Below are 22,182 nucleotides of genomic sequence, written 5' to 3' on the forward strand. Positions count from 1 at the left end.
CTACACCACCACTTTGAAGGACACTGAAGAAAAGCAGTGGATTGTATCAGTCAGTCTCAAGAATGCAAGTCCAGGATGACAGCTGAGGTCTGTTACTTGCATTTGGTCTGTTACTGGTGCACGGTGTGGTACCTCGTCCTTGTCACATTAAAGAGCATCACAATCCCATTACAGCTGGAAAATAGTCTTAAGGACATGCAGGGAAATTTTTTAACTGGCTCAAGAACTCTGCTGGAACCTTACAAATTATCATATGCCTCGTGTAATATTTTCTATACTCTTCCTTATATAATGCAATAGTAACATTGTATGGACACAGACATTAGGAAGAAAAACATTGGCATTTACTCGTATTTACAGTCAACTTTGCTTTAAGGATTTGACAATTTTATGGCTCCCTCAGTATTTATGTCTCCAACTGACTTCAAATGAGCTCATCCTAGAAACTGTCAGCCCTTAAAAACTAAAACAAGGATGAGCTGCACAGGTTTTCTTTTGTTTGGTTTTTTTTTTCTCCCCAAGATCATGTAGAACGAGCAGAATAAATATTGCTTCACAACACATAGAGAAAAAGCAGCATCAGTACACAAACATAGGAAGCTGATGTTAAATATACATTGTATTCCTTAAAGACAAGAATGTTCAAGAGTTTGATACAGTGAGAGAGAGACTGTAGTTTTAATATCCAAACTTACTGAATGATAATAAATTCATTAAATAGATTTTTCTGGCCTTACAGGCAACTAGCACTGCAACTATTTCAATCCTAGCACATTTTTATTGTTAAAAAGAGTCACTTAAAACAGAGCAGTGCGAATGAATTCATCATGATCACTGCTATTATAATGAATCATTAATATCCTAGTGAAAAATTGATTACTATGAATAATGCATTCAAAATGATGAGAAAGAAAGTGAAGCATTACTCTGCAATGTATCAGAAAGAATCAAAGTGATATTGTGGAAGATGGCAAGATAAAAACCCATCATTTTTTGTTTTAAGTTTTTCTAGATGTCTTTCCAGATGCTTTACCTTTATTTTATTTTCTCATCAATCATTTATATTTTAACTGAAGAAAAAACAAATATATTAAGCAACATTCTTCTCTTTGTATAAATAAAACGTGCAAGTGTACCCATTACTTCGGTCACAAACTCAGTTCTGCCCTCAGAACATTTATCTCTTCAAAAAGTTTATTTGAGTATATATGACAGAAAAGAAACCCCCTCCTCTATATCTACTGCATATATAGCAGAATTATAATAGGCTCAGATAACAAACTGATTAAACAAGGTAATTTTGATACTTGCACTATTACTCAGCTCAGTTAGGGAATTAGACTTAAAGTAATAATCATGTCAATATAAATGTCACAGAATAGAATCATAGAATCATAGAATGGTTAGGGTTGGAAGGGACCTTCAAAGGTCATCTAGTCCAACCCCCCTGCAAGGAGCAGGGACATCCCCAACTAGATCAGGTTGCTCAGAGCCTCATCCAGCCTGGCCTTGAACGTTTCCAGAGATGGGGCATCCACCACCTTTCTGGGCAACCTGTTCCAGTGTTCTATAACTCACATCGTAAAAAATTTTTTCCTAATTTCTAATCTAAATCTACCCCCCTCTATTTTAAAACCATTATCCCTCGTCCTATCACAACAGGCCCTACTGAACAGCCTCTCCCCATCTTTCTTGTAGGCCCCCTTGAGGTACTGGAAGACCGCTATCAGGTCTCCCCGGAGCCTCCTCTTCTGCAGGCTGAACAGCCCCAACTCTCTCAGCCTGTCCTCATAAGAGAGGTGCTCCAGCCCTTTTATCATCTTCGTGGCCCTCCTCTGGACCTTCTCCAACTGGTCCATGTCCTTCTTATGTTGGGGGCTCCAGAACTGGACACAGTACTCCAGATGGGGTCTCACCAGGGCAGAGTAGAGGGGGAGAATCACCTCCCTCGACCTGCTTGCCACGCTTCTCTTGATGCAGCCCAGGATGCGGTTGGCCTTCTGGGCCGCAAGGGCGCACTGCCAGCTCATGCTGAGCTTCTCATACACCAGCACTCCCAAGTCCTTCTCCTCAGGGCTGCTCTCAATCCATTCCCCGCCCAGCCTGTATTTGTGCCTGGGATTGCCATGACCCAGGTGCAGGACCTTGCACTTGGCCTGGTTGAACGTCATGAGGTTGGCACAGGCCCACCTCTCCAGCCTGTCAAGGTCCCTCTGGATGGCATCCCTCCCTTCCAGCGTGTCGACGGCACCACACAGCTTGGTGTCATCGGCGAACTTGCTGAGGGTGCACTCTATCCCACTGTCCATGTTGCTGACAAAGATGTTGAACAGGGCCGGGCCCAGCACGGACTCCTGAGGGAGGCCACTCGTGACTGGTCTCCACATGGACATTGAGCCGTTGACCATCACTCTCTGAGTGCGGCCATTCAGCCAACTCCTTATCCACCGAGTGGTCCGTCCATCAAACCCATATCTCTCTAGTTTAGAGAGAAGGATGTCGTGCGGGACAGTGTCAAAAGCTTTGCACAAGTCCAGGTAGATGATGTCAGTTGCTCGTCCCTTGTCCACCGATGCCGTCACCCCGTCATAGAAGGCCACCAAATTGGTCAGGCACGATCTGCCCTTGGTGAAGCCATGTTGGCTGTCACCAACCACCTCCTTGCTCTCCATGTGCCTTAGCATGGTTTCCAGGAGAATCTGCTCCATGACCTTGCCAGGCACAGAGGTGAGGCTGACCGGCCTGTAGTTACCTGGGTCTTCCTTATTCCCCTTTTTAAAAATTGGGGTTATGTTCCCTCTCTTCCAGACATCGGGGACCTCACCAGACCGCCACGACTTCTCAAATACGATAGCCAGTGGCTTGGCAACTTCATCCGCCAGTTCCCTCAGGACCCGCGGATGGATCTCATCAGGACCCATGGACTTGTGCACCTTCAGGTTCCTCAGATGATCCCGAACCTGCTCTTCGAGTACAATGGGCAGTTCTTCATTCTCGCAGTCCCTGCTTGCACCTTCTACAGCTTGGGCGGTGGGACAGGAACTCTTGTCGGTGAAGACTGAGGCAAAAAAGTCATTGAGAACCTCAGCCTTCTCCATGTCCTGGGTAACCAGGACACCAGTTCCCTTCCGGAGGGGGCCTACATTTACCCTGGACTTTCTTTTGTCCCCTACATACCTATAAAAGCTCTTCCTGTTACATTTTATATCCCTGGCCAGATTCAGTTCTGTCAGGGCTTTGGCCTTCCTTACCTTATCCCTGGCCACTCGCACAGCCTCTTTGTAGTCCTCCCAGGCTACCTGTCCCCACTTCCACCCTCTATAGGCTTCCTTTTTCACTTTCAGTTGGTCCAGGAGCTCCTTGCTCATCCACGCCGGCCTCCTGGCCTTTTTGCCCGACTTGTTTTTCATCGGGATGCGCCTCTGCTGAGCTTGGAGGAGGTGCTCCTTGAATATGGACCAACTTTCCTGGGCCCCTCTTCCCTCCAGGGCCGCCTCCCATGGCACTTGGCCCATCAGGTCCCTGAAGAGGCCGAAGTCCGCCTTCCTGAAGTCTAGGGCAGAGAGCTTGCCACGTATTTTCCTTGCTGCCCTGTGGATCTTGAACTCCACCATGTCATGGTCGGTGCAGCCAAGGCTGTCCTTTAGTTTCACATCCCCAACCAGCCCCTCCCTGTTGGTGAGCACAAGGTCGAGCATGGCACCCCTCCTTGTCGGCTCCTCTATCGCCTGCAGGAGGAAGTTGTCATACACGCATTCCAGGAACCTCCTGGACTGCCTGTGCCTTGCCGTGTTGTCTCTCCAATAAAAACTTATCTCTTTCCTGTAGACTTAAAATCAGAGTAATCAAATGTGTCTGAGTTGCAGTACACAAAAATTGCACTACAGCTTACTACAACTGAGTTCAGACAACCAAAATAACAAGCACAGTACTGGGATGGACTTCTGCAGCTAACTAGTTTTGAAGTGAGCCCAAAACAGAAAGCACAGCATGAGAGTCCAAAGGGCCATGACAAAGGAACAATTAAACTGCAAAGAGGGATGAAATATTCCTTATAATATTGATAGATTTGGTTTGTTCGTTCTCCTAGACAGATTTGTGTATTGTACATCAAAGCAAGCAATATTGTAACTGTATCCTTGCTTCATACATGACACTTAGAACATTCTGTCAGTACCTTAGAATTTGATGTGGATTCCAGAAAGCAAAGCCGGTTGCCAAATCCTTCTGCAGCAAGACACAATTTCTGTTGCTCCTTGTGAACAGTTGCAGTGCACTGCAGAACCACTTCATCATCCTACCAAAAAGGAAACGAAAACAGAACAGTGGTTATGCTTCTGACCTAAGAAGATCTGGGGAAGCATTTACAAAATCATTGCTAAACTCAAACAGTTTTCTCTGAATACAAGCAGAAAGAAATCTCAGCATAATTTTTATTCTCAGAGTTCTGAATGTGGGCAAATCAATTAAAATAATTATAATAACTACATAGGTGCTTTTCCTGATTGCTTATCCTTGTAATAAAAGTCAGTATGTATGAAATACAAATTTTATGGGACTAAATCCTTCTAGTAATACAGACAAAGGAGACCTCATCAACCTGAAAGAAAAGAAGCAGACCCTTATTTAAATTTCAGTTCTTCAAAGTAACATAACCATGAGCTGGAAAATCCCTTTCCAGAAACATAGTTTAAGTTAAAAAGAAAGAAAACTTTGTCATAATGAGCCTATATTCTAGCAAAAGTTTTCTGTTTAAGAATAAAAAAAAAAATAGTATCACCCTGTGCATTCCACCCATTATTTCTGAAACAAAATTACAGTTTTGAATAATAAATTTCACATGAATGACTATGAAGAGGTCATATTTAACAGTGTAAATAAAATGTAATACAGCAGTAGAACTATAGGATGTAGCACGTAACTGGAAGCAGAACAGGATGAAACTACAAAAATGCACGCATAAAGAAAGACATGTTTACAAAAAAAAAAGTTGCTCTTTACAGGTAGCTTTTTACACTAGGACTTTCAGAAAAGTTAATCAAATTAAATAAATGTCTGAATTTAAATTGAACTGAGTAATTTGAAGACACTCGTAAAGAACCAACCAGAATTAAGCTGGCCTTCTATTTGGTTTAATTTGCTTTACTCTAGTAATTAAACTAAACTAAATTAATTTGTATTTAATTCCGAAAAGAACAAGAGATTCAAGAGTTTAATCAGACACGTTAAAAATCTAACTCGTTACCCTTTTTCCCTCGTCCTCATGTAGCAAGCCCTAGCCCTAAGTGTAGGTAAACCAATTTTCCTTGTGTACCAGCAACAGTGCTCAAGTTGCAAGTCACTTACTATCCACAGTCAATTGTAGAGCAGAAGTAACAGCTTCCAGTCAGACATCAGATCCAGAAAATGTAATATTTGCATATGTTGCATATGTTATACATGCAGTTCACAATGTACTATTGTAATTTATAAAGAAAAATCCCTAAAGGCCAAATTCAAGGATCTAGAAGATCAAATATGGAGAACTATGAGCTTTGCTGTATAATCTAGCATCTACTAACACCCAAAGTGTTTTTCTCTGGGGCAGGGCATAGAAAGGAAGTTGTCTGGGTGGGGTTTTTGTAAGTGCAAAACCAGTATTTCTAATCTTAATTATACTTGATTCAAATAAAAGTTTACATTCAGGTTTAAAATGTTAGGCTGCAGCTATATAAACACATTCTCCTTCCTCCTTCTCTTCCTATCTCTTCTACCTCCATAGCCAGAGGCAGACAACATAGTAAGGCTACTTTCTACTGAAATGAACCACCAATTTCAGTTTGTACTGCCCCATTCTCTACCATCATACACTGCACTTTTAAAGAGAGCCTGAAAAATGTTCTACATAGCCCAGCTACAAAAATGACTCTATGCTGACAGCAGCAAAAACTTAAGTTGGTTTGGGGCAAGTCTCTGACATACTTAATTTTAGTTAACGATCTAACACATCATATCCTTCCCTGCAAACCAATTATGCACAATCACCAAGCATACACGCATAATATGGATGCTGACTGATAGAGGATTAAGAACAAGAATATAGCAACTGCTAAATTTCCTGACACTCAATTAATTTTGCAACCATTTTCTCTTCTTTTGCTGTACAGTGTACAGAGTACGTGGCTTATTTTGTTAAATACGTAGCTCACAATTAAAGACTGATTTCTTTAAAAAAATGCTTACTAATTAATGAAAAAAAAAAAAATCAATCACCCTCCCATGTCCTTCTCAAAAGTGAATTCTTGGGTTGGCAGGACATGATCGCTGAAACAACTGAGCAAATCACAACTCTACTTTGCTACATTTCTTTGGTTTGTGTGTAGATGGCTATAATAAATGCTCTCAATTCAGGACACAGAGTCATAGTGTTGTGAAACTTCATTCTAGTAAAAGTGGGGTTGATGAAATTGGCACAGAAAGGGTAAGAAAGGTGCAATGCCGTTGTCAGATGCAGTGAACGGTGATTACAGATAATTATGTGTCATATACACCCAGGTCCAAGTTACTCTGCATTTCTGTGCACATCATTAGAGAAGAATCCAATATAAACTCTACCGTCGATACAGTCTTTCAATATCTTTAGAAGATTCCTACAGATAAGAAGGACATGGACCAGTTGGAGAAGGTCCAGAGGAGGGCCACAAAGATGATCAAAGGGCTGAAGCACCTCTCTTATGAGGACAGGCTGAGACAGTTGGGGCTGTTCAGCCTGCAGAAGAGGAGGCTCCGGGGAGACCTGATAGCGGTCTTCCAGTACCTCAAGGGGGCCTACAAGAAAGATGGGGAGAGACTGTTTAGTAGGGCCTGTTGCGATAGGACGAGAGGTAATGGTTTTAAAATAGAGGGGGGTAGATTTAGATTAGAAATTAGGAAAAAATTTTTTACAATGAGGGTTGTAGAACACTGGCACAGGTTGCCCAGAGAGGTGGTGGATGCCCCATCCCTGGAAACGTTCAAGGCCAGGCTGGATGAGGCTCTGAGCAACCTGATCTAGTTGGGGATGTCCCTGCTCCTTACAGGGGGGTTGGACTAGATGACCTTTGAAGGTCCCTTCCAACCCTAACCATTCTATGATTCTATGATTCTATATGCGATTTGTAGAACTATATTAAGACATGTAATTCCATTCCATTTCTTCAGAGAAGACTGGTAAGTGGGTAAACATCTTAGCACTGTCTTTCTAAATCTGTTTTCATATCAGCAAATGCTATCTAGTTCCAGTACCAAGAGAGCAAAAAGTGCATAATTACCTTATTGCAAGTCACACCTTCGAAAGAGACCTTCACTGAAGGTCACTCTGCTCTCATCTGAAGAAAGCTACAGTGTGCATCACACTAAATGTCTATTAAATAAAAATATTTTTTTTAAATATTCTTAAATGTTGAATTAGGAGATGTCTGAAACGGGTTCATTTCCTCCTATTACCTTCTAAGCATTTTCACATCCATATGTTACGCAGATAAGGTTTTAGATTGTCATAATTTTTTCTGTCAGTCACTGTCAGATTAGAACTGCTGAAAGTAATTTATGTTTCAAAGCGCTGTAACTGTCGCCTTCCAAAGTTAAGTAAATACATCATTACGTATCCAGATACACTCCCATCCATGTCTTTCCTAACTCTCCTCATATGAGACTGAAAATTCAGGGGTGGAGGCCCCACAAAGGTGCTTACAAGAATATTAGTGTCTTTTAAATGTCTCTGTCAAATGTCAAGTTACTTAATATCACAGTAAACTAAATGAGATGAAAATTAAAGCAATTCCAAGAAGCCAGCTTCAAGCAGAGATGTGTAAATGTAATTACTTCTTTGATCCACTTGGAATCTAAATTCTTGGACAAACTGTGTTTTAAGAAACAGAAATACTTGCCTATGCATGGCCAATATTAAGTGCATAGCCAAAAGAAGAAAACCTAGTCTTCATAACACAGTTACAGGTCTTTGTAATAGATCAAGGTAAGACACATGTTAATAAACCATAGTCTGCGTCTGTCATATTCAATGAAATTAGTTTAGCATATACTTGATCTAATTAAAACCTGATACCAAAACCAGTATCTCTATTCTCCCATAAGTAACAAAAGTATCTGATTTAAACTTGATATTCAAAACAACCGTAAGAGATACAGATTATACAGAATATAGTACAGTCTTGAAAAAACTCCAGCAGTTTGGAAGGGCAATTGCACAGATTTAAGATCCCTGCAAACATTTCCACTGACAGATATTTCTGTTATTCTTGTTTTGCTGAATAGCCATGACTTTGATACACATCTGCAATTTCCCTCCATGGAAACTGGGAAGTTTTAGTATTTCCACCCCAATTCGCTATCACCATAACAGCCTTCATTAGTAAGCCCAAAGATGCTGCTTTGTCTTCTATTTTTCCCTTTTTTTCTTTGGATACAGAAACAAAGGTATGAAGAGAGTAAGGAAAATTAGGTGTCAAAAACCACACAAATTCTGTGCACGCAGTGGTGCTGCAGCTTGTTATCAAATGCACAAGGCAATGTAAGTCACCATAACAACGATGCAGCACAGATATATCTGCATTTGCTGCAAGAGTGAATCCCACTTGATAAACTGTCCATTTAGTTTACATACTTTCATGGATGATTCTTCTACCGATTCTCATTCATTCTTCACTTCACAGTCTGATCTGCTTCGTAAGACTGTTGGGAATTTGGAAGTACGGTTATCTCCATCCCACAGACAGGGAGGTAAGGAGCAAAGCTGATACTGCCTAGCGACAGTAACAGAGTGTGCCTATGGGAGAGCAGAAATGCTACTCAGATTGCCAAACTGATAACCTGAGTCAGAAAATAATTCTCCTTCCCAAGTTCGCAAGCGAACTAGCTGAAGGCAATGTGCAGCTAAGGCTGATGCAACCAGCCATATACAGTGCTTTAAGATTACAACCAAGTATCATTTTGGACTAATCCATTAATCCTGATAAACCCTTATGTGTCAGCCAGTACAGCAGTTCATAGTTTTAAAGATACCGTATCTTCAAGCAAAAAGACATTCTGCTTTGTGTTATGTCAGATACCTTCACTGACTCAAACAGCAGAAGCTTTTAATAAGCACACGACTGCATTTATCATTCTGATTCTTCAAGAAGCATTCTGGAAAAAAAACAGGTAGATGTTCTTCTATGGCACAAAGCCCTCTTTAAACATCCAATTTTGAAAAGCAAGGACAGTTATTGAACAAAGAGCAGCACACAGCAGATTCTTAATTATATCTGTTCATTACAAGTTACTTAATTATTTTCATTAAATCTTTCTACTCACAGAAACTAAACAATTTATCAGAGGATCCAGTAACTAAAAAAAAAAACAACCACAGAACAAAAACAAAAAAAAAACACAACAAAAAAAAACCAGCACAAAAACACAACACCAAAACGCAAAACAAAACAAAAAATCTTCAACAGCACCATAACAGTTTCTACAACTAAGAACTCCTCCTAAAACCAAAATGCTGCCACCCATATCCATAAACTGGCAAACCACCGCATGCTCAGAACTGCAATCTAGAAGAGCAGATTAATGAGGGAAGAACATGGGTTTGCTGTCAAGGTACAATATTAAAACAGCAAGTTCTCAAAGCTCCAGGACAAAAATAGACATTTTTCAAGTATTTTCCTGGATTTTATACTTTATATATAATTTATACTTCATATTTTACTCCTTTGCAGAGAATGCAGCAAATAAAACATTAACTATTACTAATTTAAGTAACTTGCTGTACTCTTCCTTATCTGATCCATTATACATAATTACCGTCCTCAAAGATGTAGTGCTGACTCTGTGTTTCTATTGGTCCATGACAGTAGAACTATTCTGAAACCACATACGGAATGGAGATTGTCACATTCGCAAAATTAAGCATTAAAAGGTTAAAACTGCTAAGTTACACTTACACATTTAAACTCACTTCTATTGCTGTTTTATATGGCAAATACTGCAGTTAGTGGAATGTTTCCATCAGCTTCCATATGCTGTAAATCAGGATCTCAGCACAGACTTTAATAGCTCAGTCTTTAATAGCTTCCTCAAACTCCACATATGCACAGTTCTGCTTCACCGCATCCCATTTACCGTGCAGCTGTGCAGCTGAACTGTGCAATGAGTATAGGTGCCACACACACTTCAAAAGGAGATTTACAAGTAGAAATTTAACCCGTACAAACTGCTTTCTGCCTAGGGAATCTGTAGAATGCTTCTTGACTTACAAACTTCACTTCAACTTCCCTTTGCCTTGCAGGGATAAGCACTAATGTGGAGAATAAAAGTTTTTAAGTCCTATGAGCCAAGACTTCCACAATTACTAGCAATCATACGCTAACAGGTTAATAGGATCCACAAATCAGTTCCCTAAGATGACCCCAGTGATCTGACTGGGGTCAGGGGGAGCAAATGTGACCTTTTTTCATGCTAGGCATCTGAATAATACCCACAAAGTGGCACATCATGTTGATAGAAGCTCTACTACTAGTTGTTCCAGAGCCTCTTTCTTTCTGTGCTTTGGAAGAATGTAAAAAGCAACAATGCAGAAGTCAAGATAAAGTCAAAATAAGATGGTAGTTTTCCTTCTCCAAATTCCCACTGACAACAAACAGAAGCCTTAATGCATAGGATTTACTGAAGACTATGAATATAACATGCAAAAACTACAATCAACAGATAGTAAATATATTTTTCAACAATCCTATAGGAGATACCAATAAAACAAATACTCAGAGCGCAGCATTACTTACTTTAACTGATAATTCTATTCTCGCCTGATCAACCAGTGTCTTCAACAAACTACCAAACTCTATTTTGAAACACTATCCTATCAGGGAGATGATTCCAGAGCTTCTGACATCTGAACACAAAGGAAGCTTGTGACAGAAGTAAGAAAAGGGACCCAAACTTCTGAGTACTGTATCTGAGCTTGAACCACAACTCCACCATCTTCTTGGTAGCCTGTGATTGTCATAATATTTAACAGTAAAATAATAATAGTCATGTAATAATAACAGTAATGTCCTTGGCAGTGGGAATCAGTGTTCAGGCTTTCTTAAGGGAAAACAACCTACAAGAAAGTGAAAACAACCTTAGCGCAGTGCACAACCTTTAGGTCAGGATGCAGGATAAGAAGCAATGGAAAGACAATGGTGCTGGTAGAGAAGGATCTGCTGGTTATGGTGAATCAAACACTGATGATGAGTCAGCACCACCAGGCAGCTGTAAAGAAACCAAAAAGCTGGGCTAATCAGGAAGTAAGTGCACGTGACTATGAGAGTAGTGATCCTTTGACTTTACAGTCAAAACTGGTAATGCTTCACCTGAAGTGAAATGGCCATTTTGACCCTTCGTTTCAAAAAGAGAAAGGACCGAGAGTAACAAGACTGATGATACCCAGGACCGGAACAACTGTTGGGATGCAACCTGCTTAGACTGTGGGGAAACATGGCAACAATGTCAAGTATATGATATTGTTGGCAGGAAAACATCAATAGAGGACAAGTAATACTGTTCCTCATTGCATTAAGAAAATTAGTATTAGACAGTTAGGAAAAAGTTTTCTGAGGATAGCAGAGCATTTTCACAGACCAGTTTAGAAGCTTTATCATCACAGGACTATAAAAACTGCTCAAGAAAACCTCAGTCAGGAGGATTTATGCATAGCTGAACCTGATTTAGGATGAGAATGAAGAGAGATGACTTCTCTGGTTGCACGACTCTAAGTGGTCCGAACAGATTTTAGTGTACATGTTTTAGTTTTATCCTGTAGGAGGAGTAATTTCATAAGAATTCAACACTATTCCAATGGAATTGTCCTTTGAGACAGAAAGCCCCATGCAAAACAGATGGAATTCCAGAGGACCAGACTAGCTGATAGTTCTTCATACACTACTATGAAACAGGCTGTGAGTACAATAACCACGTTATCTCCTCCTCCTTCCCCAAAAAGCTCTAGCTTAGTCACAAAAATAATTTTGCAAGATTACAGCAAAGTCATGGTGATCTGGTACTGAATATATGTGGCAGTAAAAAAAAAAAAAAAAAAAAAAAACCACGCACAAACAGCCAACCCACCACACCGATCTTGAGTGATGTAGATTCATATGCAGCACTTGTCAGATAAAGTTTTAACTAAAGAACAATTGATACAGACAGCCTGTCAGAAAGCAATCCCTTTGTACAAGGCGAAATACTTGTTACACACCACTTGAACAGAATGATGCTGTATAGCAGAGCAGAGTTTATCCAGGACTGAGCAGAGTGTCCCAGGCACAGTGCTCATCCCAGCCTACAGGTTCCACAGTCACCAGAGGGAAACGCAGCACGGATCAGAAGGCAACAGGTAAATCTGAGTGGCTCCAGCACACCCAGGTAACAAACAAGAACATCTCTTATGGTCTGGGAAGTGCTTCATGGAGAAACAAATGTACTACTGAGTTTGATCTGACTGGGCACCGCAGTGGTATCGTAGGTGTCTGTCTCTTTCAATTGCACATGCTACCCACCTCCTCAAATATACTACTCACCAGTGACATCAAACACACACACACAACACTGAAAACAGATGCACTATCTACATGTAATCTCAAATGTTCCTCTTCTGGCTCTTTTTTCCACCTAGTCAGTATAAAACAGTGTCAAATTCAGTTTCAGCACCCAACAGCCTTGTGTATGCACGTGCTAGCATGCTTTTATTGAGTTCTACTAAAAATATGTCTGTAAATGAACATATTTCCAATTGAGATGACTCATTTTATTATTGCTCACCAATTAGCTTCTGTGGTTCTACAATCCTAAAAAAATGCCAAGTTCAGCTGTTACTGCCTAATAATAAATTTATCTGTCTGTAACCATAGTTAGTAATGGCTAACTCTGCATCTGACACAGTTGACAGGAGTGGTGGAAAACATCTGCAATAACGTATGAATACCAAATTAAGCACAAAACCACTGATGAGCTGATCTCAGCTTCTAAACAGCCTCGGTATGTCACATTTATCTCTGATATATTTCCAATTATTTTAGGAATTTGATAAGAATTCTATTTCATTACACCCTTACTCACTAGTTCCAGGCTATGTCTCTTCCACAATCAAAGGTGTGATTACAGCATGGGACATCTCTAAGCTATATTTGATCTTGCTGGTGTGAATAACAGCACCAGTAAAGACAAGGTGAGAGCATGCTAGAAAATGTGTCCACAAGATTCTACAGTCAAACACAAGATTTCATCTGCAACCTGAGTCAGGCAGTTAACAAGCTGCCTCTAAACAAACGCCAAGTACCTTATAAGCCCAGGGTGCTCAGTCCGAGCTAATAAACCCTGACTCTCAACAGTATCTGAAAATGCTGTATCTGAAAATAATCACTGAAGGGTTTTAGTTTTACAATACTTGTCTGAGAAACAGTCCATTAATCTCAGCTGGAGAACAAAGGTACACGTTAAAATAATTTGTTCAAGGTTACACAACACTTAAACTCAAACTGAACGTATTCCATTTTGTGTATTCCTCCTACCCTACTAACAGGTTCCACAGAAGGCGGCTCTGACAACACACCTCTCTCATGGACGAGGCCACCTCACTCCCAATCAGACTGAAAATCTCCCTTCTGCATTGCCCCTTTGATGCAGGAATACATAAGCAGTTTAATAGCCCTCAGTCTTGTCTTCTGCAAGCAGAATCAGGAGGCTAAATCAATAAAACATGACGATCTACTTGAGTTTGCATGTTCAATCCTGGATCACTTTCTCTTCCCTTAATCTTTTTTCAGCAGTATTTCTTGAATCATTTCACTTCAGTGCTTTGACAGACTGATATTTTGCAGCTGCCCAATCAATCATGCAACCTCTTTCCTCTTTAATTCCCAAAGACTCACCTGCCAGTGTGCTTTTTTATTATTTTTGGAGTAAAGTTAAATACTAATTCTAATCTTCATCTGTTTCAGCCATGCAATGCCCTGTCAATATTTCTCCCTGCTTTCATTCTGATGCTGCTTTAACTTACAAGATTTATCCTTTCACATGACACATTCCCCATGCAATGCTTTGCTGTCATCATGAGAAGTCTGCCACCTTTCTGGATTCTTCCTTCTTAGATTAATTCCATTTTGAAAAATTCTCTCAGACTGTGGTTCATGACTTCTCTTCTGAGCATCTCTGATTTATGGTCTATTCTTTCCTGTAGACCATTAATGAAATTAAGAGAAGATACGATATTTTCCCATTAAGAACTCCAAAAGGGCTATTACCAACATTAAATTTCTAGCCAGCTTAAAATGCCACAAAAGGGCAATCATACAGCTGGAACGGTATCATATTATGAAACTCCAAGCACTCTTAACACTGAAAACCCAGTTCCTAGAGACTTTCACTACATAAGCTAGCATAAAGGAGATTTTCAGCCTCCCATCAAAGATTGGTTGTCCCTTCAAAAAAGTGAACAATATCTAATCTACCCCACTGTCTCCAGAGTGCTGCTGTTCTACATTTATCTCTTCTTAACCTGCTGCAATGTACCTATTTCTTAAAATATCAATGTACAAAATAAGACTGCAGCAGTCCTAAAACACTAAACTGCGAACTTTATATCTGAACAACTATACTACCTAGGTATCAGGCAATAATTGCATTTTATAGGGACACTGAAGTTCAAGGGAAGAACACTAAATTGAGAGAAGTGGCAGATCAATTTTTTTCCCAGATCTCCAAACTTTTATAATTTATTAGTCATTTCTCTATGCTTAAGCCCCTTTTCCACACCCGTTTGGTTGTATTTGTTTAGACTCTCAGTTCTCCCAGGCAACACTCCAAATTCCAAATTCAGTTTTTAGATAAATCATACCATTAGTAAGTGCAAGATTACATGCATGCCCTAATAGGAAAGAAACAAAAACTTACACATAGCATTGTTTGTTGGGCTTTTCTCTCTCTCTCTCTCTCTCCAATCAATAAGTAGTTTAAGCTGCAGCTACAGACCATGTCAGGAGGGCTATCCAGTGGTCCAGCCATACAACCTCCCAAGAAGGCACTGAAAACTTGCACATCTCAACTTTCACTCAAAAAAAAAAAAAAAAAAAAAAAAAAAAAGCCTCCGTAAGCACAGTGTTAGGGGAAAAAAAAAATGCAATAAATCACCTGGAAGTCTGCTTGGTGGCTTTACCTGCAAGACCCTGGGAATGGGCAGCAATGAATCTTAAAAAAAAAAAAAACCTACAGCATTCAAGAAAGAAAAAGAAAGGGGAAAAAAAAAAAAATTGATCAAGGGTCCCCTCCCATGAAGCTGCAGTACCAGATTTTAGTGTACTAACAGGACAAGAAAGTTAAAAAAAAAAAAAAAAAACAACCCCAAACAGAAGACTAGAAGTGGCCTGATCTTGACCACGTTTAAGAATAAATCACTATAGCTAGCATGTCACAGTATATATGCTTATTGTGTGACAAAAATAAAATAATTTCTGTTTTGGGGGAGGCTGTTTTACCCATACAATCTGCTGCCAGTCAAGGCAGCAGCACTGGGATAGCCAAGGATGTTTAAACCTCAGCTAATCCTAGGAAGGTTGAGAGGGTCATTTTTTTGCTGCTAGACATTTTCAGTCCCAGTAATGGTACTCAGCTTTACAAGAAAAGTGTTATGAGGAAAACATTCCTCAAGCAAGGAACCACAGATTGCATTAACAATTCTTGTTAACTTTACCCAAATTTAGAATCATAGTAGTTGTCATATTTATTCTACAACTTTAATCAAGTCATAGTATGACAAACCACACTATTAGAGTTCTTTTTTTTTAGTGAATCCTGCTTCATGAGAGAGATGTTGTAGACAGTAGTAACTGTGCATTTTATTTAACTTGCCAGCTCTACTTTTACCTCACTTTTATGATAAAAGAAAACTTGAAAAATATTATTTTGTTTTTAAAACTAGGTTTCAAACCACTGCTATGTAATACATAAAACTGCCCTAATATATCCTAGGAAAAGTATAATGCAATTCACTAACATATCTTCATTTCATCTGACGCTTCACAAGACATACCACAATCAACAGGGCTGACTTGGTAACAGCCACCCCCTAGAAGCATGCCCTAAACTAACGATGTGTCCTTTGCTTCATATAGTTTACAAAAGAACACGTACAGAGGATGCAAAGCGACAGAAGTCTTTCCCAAATGTAGCAGAAGCTTCTAGGCAAGGTGCTACAATAATCTCAAAATATTTTGCCAGGAGTCAAGTGTTCTAGCTGGCCCCTGTGCTTGCTGTTTCTGAAACTAACAGGTTACTTCCTGGCAACTCCTAAACCGCTCTTGAATGCAGGACGGGATGGAAGGGATATCTATGGCATCCTGAAATACAGACACATCTCAAAACAAGCATCAGTACACTGAATATCAAAACACCTGAACAGTTCTTGCCCTGACCGCATTATTTCCTCCTTAAAGAGAAGACATGAAAGACTGAATTTTGTATTTTACACTGAAGCTGCCGAGCAGGGTCTGCCAACAGTCAGATTTCTGCTGCAGAATTTAGGTCCAGATCATCAAGCAGCCGCATATCCACGGGGCACGGAATATTCCGCTGTACTTTACCAAGTGCTGCAGCTTGCTGCTACTCAATCAGTACTTGACAATATCAAAGAACCTCTCCTCCAGGGAAAAATATACTATAAATTTTGTAGCAATTGTCTTGTCATTCCGTTTGCATTCTTTTTCATAGACTGAAAAATAGTATTAGTATCAAAAGACTAAAATTCAGTGCAATAGCAGTATATGTTGGATCTACAAACTCTGCATAAGAAATCAAAGCACACTGCAGTAGATTTGGTTATTAAACACTCTGTGCAGGTATTAACAGAACAGCAAGTAGATTCTGATATAGTCTGTGCTAAGCCTGTCTTTTGACACAATAAAAATGTATGAGTTCCTAAACGAATTTCTCTTTACTCCAGTTTGCAGGGCACTAATTTTTAATCATTTCTCTCTAGTCCTTCATAGTCTTACTGCGGAGCTGAACGGCTCACAGAAAAGCTGCAAGATTCAACTAGCACACTGTATGTTGCAGCAACTGCTAACCACGAAAAATTAAGGAATCTTCAGATACATAGGAAAATGGCTTTCTATCACCAGCTTCTCATGCCAGCAGGTAATTCCTTACAGATTTTAATCAGGTGCAATGACAGAGGGCTGCAGTGAACCGAGTTCCAAAAAATGTTATTAAGCAGGCGCAAAAATACCTTTCAAGCAATACCTTACATATCGCAACGTAACATTCAGAGATTGATTTTTATTTTTATTTCTTGTTACTTCTCCTGAACAAACTCACAGCTATCGTAAATGAGCCAGTGAAATGGAACACTATCACCAAGACTATTGAAACAGCAGCAGTATCTTTCCACTGCTTCGACTCTAACTTTCACCAGCAAATGTTTCAACACACAAAATTATGCACAAGCACAAACTCATACATTATAAACCACAAATCTATATTTGTATACTCATTTTTTGTTCTTTCATATATATATATATATTTTACATGGCATAGGATAAAAGCTATGCTTCACTCTTCTCCCAACTGAGCAGCAAAAACCAAACATCAACAAAATCTTGCCATGTTTGTTTATACAGTGGAATTAATGATTCTGTATTATATTTTAAGAGTACATTTTGTCAAACAAATGTTAAAAGTAGGCTCATCACAGCTCAAAATACAAATTCTCAAGTACTTATTTCATGATCACATGCTGAACTCCATTTTTCCCACTTACACTAAGAAAATATCATTGCTTCCACTGTACTTTGAGAGCACTGAGACAGTAGAGTATCATGTTCTCATAGGAGCTGCGTCTGATACTAGAAGACCTCCCAGAAAGATGTCAGAATTGCTACTAAAGAAGAGAGAAAAAATTAACACTTTTCTGTCCAGTATGAAGCTATATGTAGAGCCTATTTTTCACAGGCTGCTACTTATCAAGTGCCATCCTCACTAAAAATTGCACTATTACATTAATTGTAAATCACAGAAATCCTAGACAAAAAAAAAGAACATTTTAACCAGGAAAGTGGACCCAGAACAATGGTTTCATCTGAGTCAAAGAAAATCAAGGCTGGAATTTTTAATGCTGAGGGGTTTTTTTTGCTGTTTTTCTGCATATATTAAATGACTACAGAGCTGTATTTTAACAGTACCTTTTAAATTTAATACTTAATGTAAGATATGTCTAAATCATGAACTTAATATATTAACTTGCCTACTTATGACAGAGAATCTCACTTTGCATTACAATTTTTCATTCCTTCATGCATGTCAACCAATGATTAACATCTGCTGTTAAAACATAGGGGTAATTCACTGTCCCACGAAAGCCTTCGCATTGCCTCAAACACAGCACATGCACATAACTTCGAGTTACGATTATATTTCAATGCTTGCCCTCTAAATTCACTAATTTTAGTGTTAATTTAAACAATTATTAAGCATAGCAGCAAAGCTAAGCTGATAACCATCTGTATACCCAAGAGGCTAAAACCATGAGCTCTTACATACTCCTTTTGGCTCTACTGAGTCCCTCCAGCCCACTGAGCTCCTGCAGACCGTTTAGACTGTGATGGATCACACCCAACTTAAGGCATCATAAATTCACTCACCTAAGTGCATCTAGCTACCATCTGTCATTTAGCTATTTACATCTACTCAGCCTCAACTCCCTTGACAGCCAGTGGAAGATTAGTTTTCCAGAAACGGAGGCACCTTCTTGTGAAATCGGAATTTAAGACAACCGTGATGAACCACCCTCTGCAGGTATCTCCTCCTCTCCTTGGACTCTGCAATAATCAGCTTAGGCCGAGGTGGCCAACACCAGCATGATGGGGCTTGTCCGATGGTAAAGAGGCAACAAACATGCATCCTGTACAGAACAATCTCGTGTTTTCAGTGTAGTGGGAGCATGAAAACTAACTCACAATAGCTCAAGACATCAAATTTAAAGAAATACAGGCAAGCTTTGCATGACTACTGAAATTACAGCTATATCCTAAATAACAACATAGAAATAGCACACTGTGGACTGGGGCTTCACGTTCTTTCATTACCCATTGCCTTAACCAAATTACATAAAAACTGAGGCAAGGAGAACACCTTTGCATATTGATTTAAAACACAATCATATGCAAAGTTCAGTATTCAAACCAGTCAATTGGTCATTCCAGCTGTAGTCACAGCCCCCAAGTCCTCACTCACAAGATCAGTTGCTCTCCAGTTTCCGTATGAAATTATAAGTGTGTGCATACAGCACCTTCAGGCCCTAAACCGCACACAGCCATCACGATGACAACACGAACAAATCCCGAGGCAATCCAGGATTCACAGATACCTCAGCTAGCTTAAGTTATGAGCCAGCCACCTCTCCAATGCTCCCTCTGCTGCTCCAAAACATTTAGGTGGAGCAGGAGAAGCTCATCAAAATTCTGTGGAGGAACCAAGGAACCAGAAATTGGTAAGGCTTTGGCAGTCCAGCTTCCACATGGCTGGCTGACTCAGAATGGGGAGTGGGATTGCTGGAGTCAAGCTTTAGGCACCTTTGTCCAAGGCAGTGCCATTAGGCTCTGTTTAATTGTCAAGGGAAGAAAGAAAGAAAAAAAAAAAAAAAAAAAGAGGGGAAAAAAAAAGGAAAAGGATGTTTTCAGGTACTCTCTTGACTAAAAAGGGAAACTAGATGAGTACTTCAGATGTAGACTTCTCAATCAGATGAATCATATCCTAAGCAACAGACAAATATCAAGAAGAAAAAAAAAATAACAAACTGCATAGCTGGCATAAATGGTGCTATACTTCTCATTTTAGGCCAGCATTATCAATTGTCGTCATGTCCAATTTTTGTGGGCAGGCATAAAACAATGGACCTGAGATAACAGAACCAAAACACAGGTCAGAAATCACTAATTTGTACAGTAACTACCACAGCAGAAAATGATATTTAATAAAAGTCGGTAAACCAAAGACATGACAGAGCGTGCTATTAGCATTACAGCATACACACCATTGAACAAGATTTTTGCATGCATACATACACCCACATCCACATGCATCAGTATCAAATCAGTATTACTGGTAGTTAAAACTTAAAAGTCAAGGCTTGTGGTTTTACTTAGCCTCCAGCCCCCAATAACTCATCTTAAGTAGCAACTAGACATAAAATTTTTGTCTTTTCACCACACTGTCATAAATTTTAAGAATATTAATGGCTAGGTAGAGATTTTCATGACCCTTATTGAGCAGGCCATTGATCTCAATTCTGGAAACGTAAAACAAAATTTTTAAAAATCATTTTGGAAAGTGAGATGCAAAGATAAAGGCAGATAACTTTAACCACAAATTTTGCTTACATAAACGTAGCATATTCTCTACTTCAGTACTGACTGGTCATTTTACTTTCCTCCTAAAGCCTATATTTACTACAAAATTAGAAAGATGGTGAAAATGAAGGGAAAATGAAGCCTACAGAATGAAATGATACACGCCTCTCTACGCCTTACCACTCGAAAACACTACAGCCCGCAGGAGTTAAACCAGCTCAAAGCAGAAGGTCACTAGCATAGCATAGACAACTGTAATGAACAACCACTGGCCTTAGTACTTCAGAAAGGAAATGCTGCAATGATTGTCTGACATTAATTGACATGTTAATTGACAAGATACCTCATGGATTTGTGTTAACCACAGAAGGGAAGTATGGAAGGAAATAGAAGGAAAATTTGACATCACTTAATTTTTTTTTTCTTCCAAGATAAACATTTATCTGTTATAAAAACGTCTGCTAAAATAAGCAAAGAAAATAAAAAATATTTATGTCCAGGGCACCACTATAGAAGTCCAAAGAAGTTTAGACTTGTCATCAGTTGGAATGTCTGGTAGTAAAAATGTTAGTAGCGAGTTCAGCACAGCAGACACTTAACACTTACTCAGTTAAGCATATAGTGGAGGACCAGACTACCTACTAAGAATAAAGCCTTTTAAACAATCTTGAGAGAGTCTTTAAGTGATAACTGCCAAATTAAACAAAAAGAGATCTACAACACTTGTATACTTACGGCACTGTTGTTCCCCTCTACTCCAGCTTCCCCAGCTTTGAAAGAGTAAATCCTCCTGTGCCTGCCTCCACAGTACCATCATAGATTCCTGGTTGGTCACTTCACCACTTCCATAATAATAATACAAATTTAAAGTTTGTATAGCTTTTCACATTGATTATTGTGGTTGAGGATGCAAACCTGCAGTATCTCTATTTGAATTGTACTTTTGAAAGGAGTAATTTCTGTGCTGAAATGCTCAGGCCCAGTCTTTACTCAAAGACAAACTTGAAAAGATGTTTTTAAGACGACTTTTTAGGACCTGGAAGCCCAAAATCTTTCACATACACTTAACTAGAAAATTAAAGACATGTTTATTTTAGCAGTATGGAAAAATCTCTTCTAGTGACTGCATCTGTTTCATTTACCCAGATGGGCCTAAACATCTGTTCAGTTTCATTTAGCAGCTTGAAAAAAGGGGGCAAAGCCAACTATAAAAAGTAAAATCTGAAGAGTTTCTGGGGTCTCTTTGTGACTTATGGCCCATACACAGCCAAACTATATTAGCTTTCTTTTCAGTGGTAGAATTTGTTTTGTTAAATAATATACAAGTATGTCTGAAGGAAATTATTTAAATTGGAACTATCAAGTCTGAACCAGAAATTAGTTGGAGTTTTGTGCACGTAGAACTGTTATTTGTGGCTAAAAGCTACTTCTTCTACAAAACAAAAACATGCACAAGCAATGTATGTTTGGTTTGGTTTGTTTTTTTTTTTTTAAAGTATTACAAAGGAGATGGAGTTTTGATTTGACTTGACTGGGTTTTGATGTGTTCCAGTAAAGCTGGAGTTGGTGAGGAGGATTGTCCTTCAACATTCGACTCCCTTTAATCTTTGCAATTAGATATGCTACCAGAAGGCAGCTTCTCAGAGTATTATTCTTCTAGTAATATTTATGCAAGTATAAAATGCTTTCAAAATTCTTAGGTGTATATGTATGCGGCTTCACTATAAGCAAAATATTTTCTTTAAAAAAAAAACCTTTTAGGTTTTAGTGGTCTCCTCCAATACAT

At 39.3% G+C, this 22,182-nt stretch overlaps 1 protein-coding gene across 1 annotated transcript in view; it reads right to left on the reverse strand.

Annotated features, from left to right (window-relative positions):
• RYR2 (ryanodine receptor 2) overlaps positions 1-22,182 on the reverse strand; it is a 430,134-nt gene that overhangs the window by 325,118 nt on the left and 82,834 nt on the right. Inside the window, exon 2 of the mRNA XM_086745890.1 lies at positions 4,178-4,297. Within this exon, the coding sequence (XP_086602016.1) occupies positions 4,178-4,297 (120 nt within the window). The remainder of the gene's footprint in view (positions 1-4,177; positions 4,298-22,182) is intronic.

Source organism: Chlamydotis macqueenii, chromosome 3, assembly GCF_036417535.1.
Source record: "Chlamydotis macqueenii isolate bChlMac1 chromosome 3, bChlMac1.mat, whole genome shotgun sequence".
Lineage (NCBI taxonomy): Eukaryota > Metazoa > Chordata > Aves > Otidiformes > Otididae > Chlamydotis > Chlamydotis macqueenii.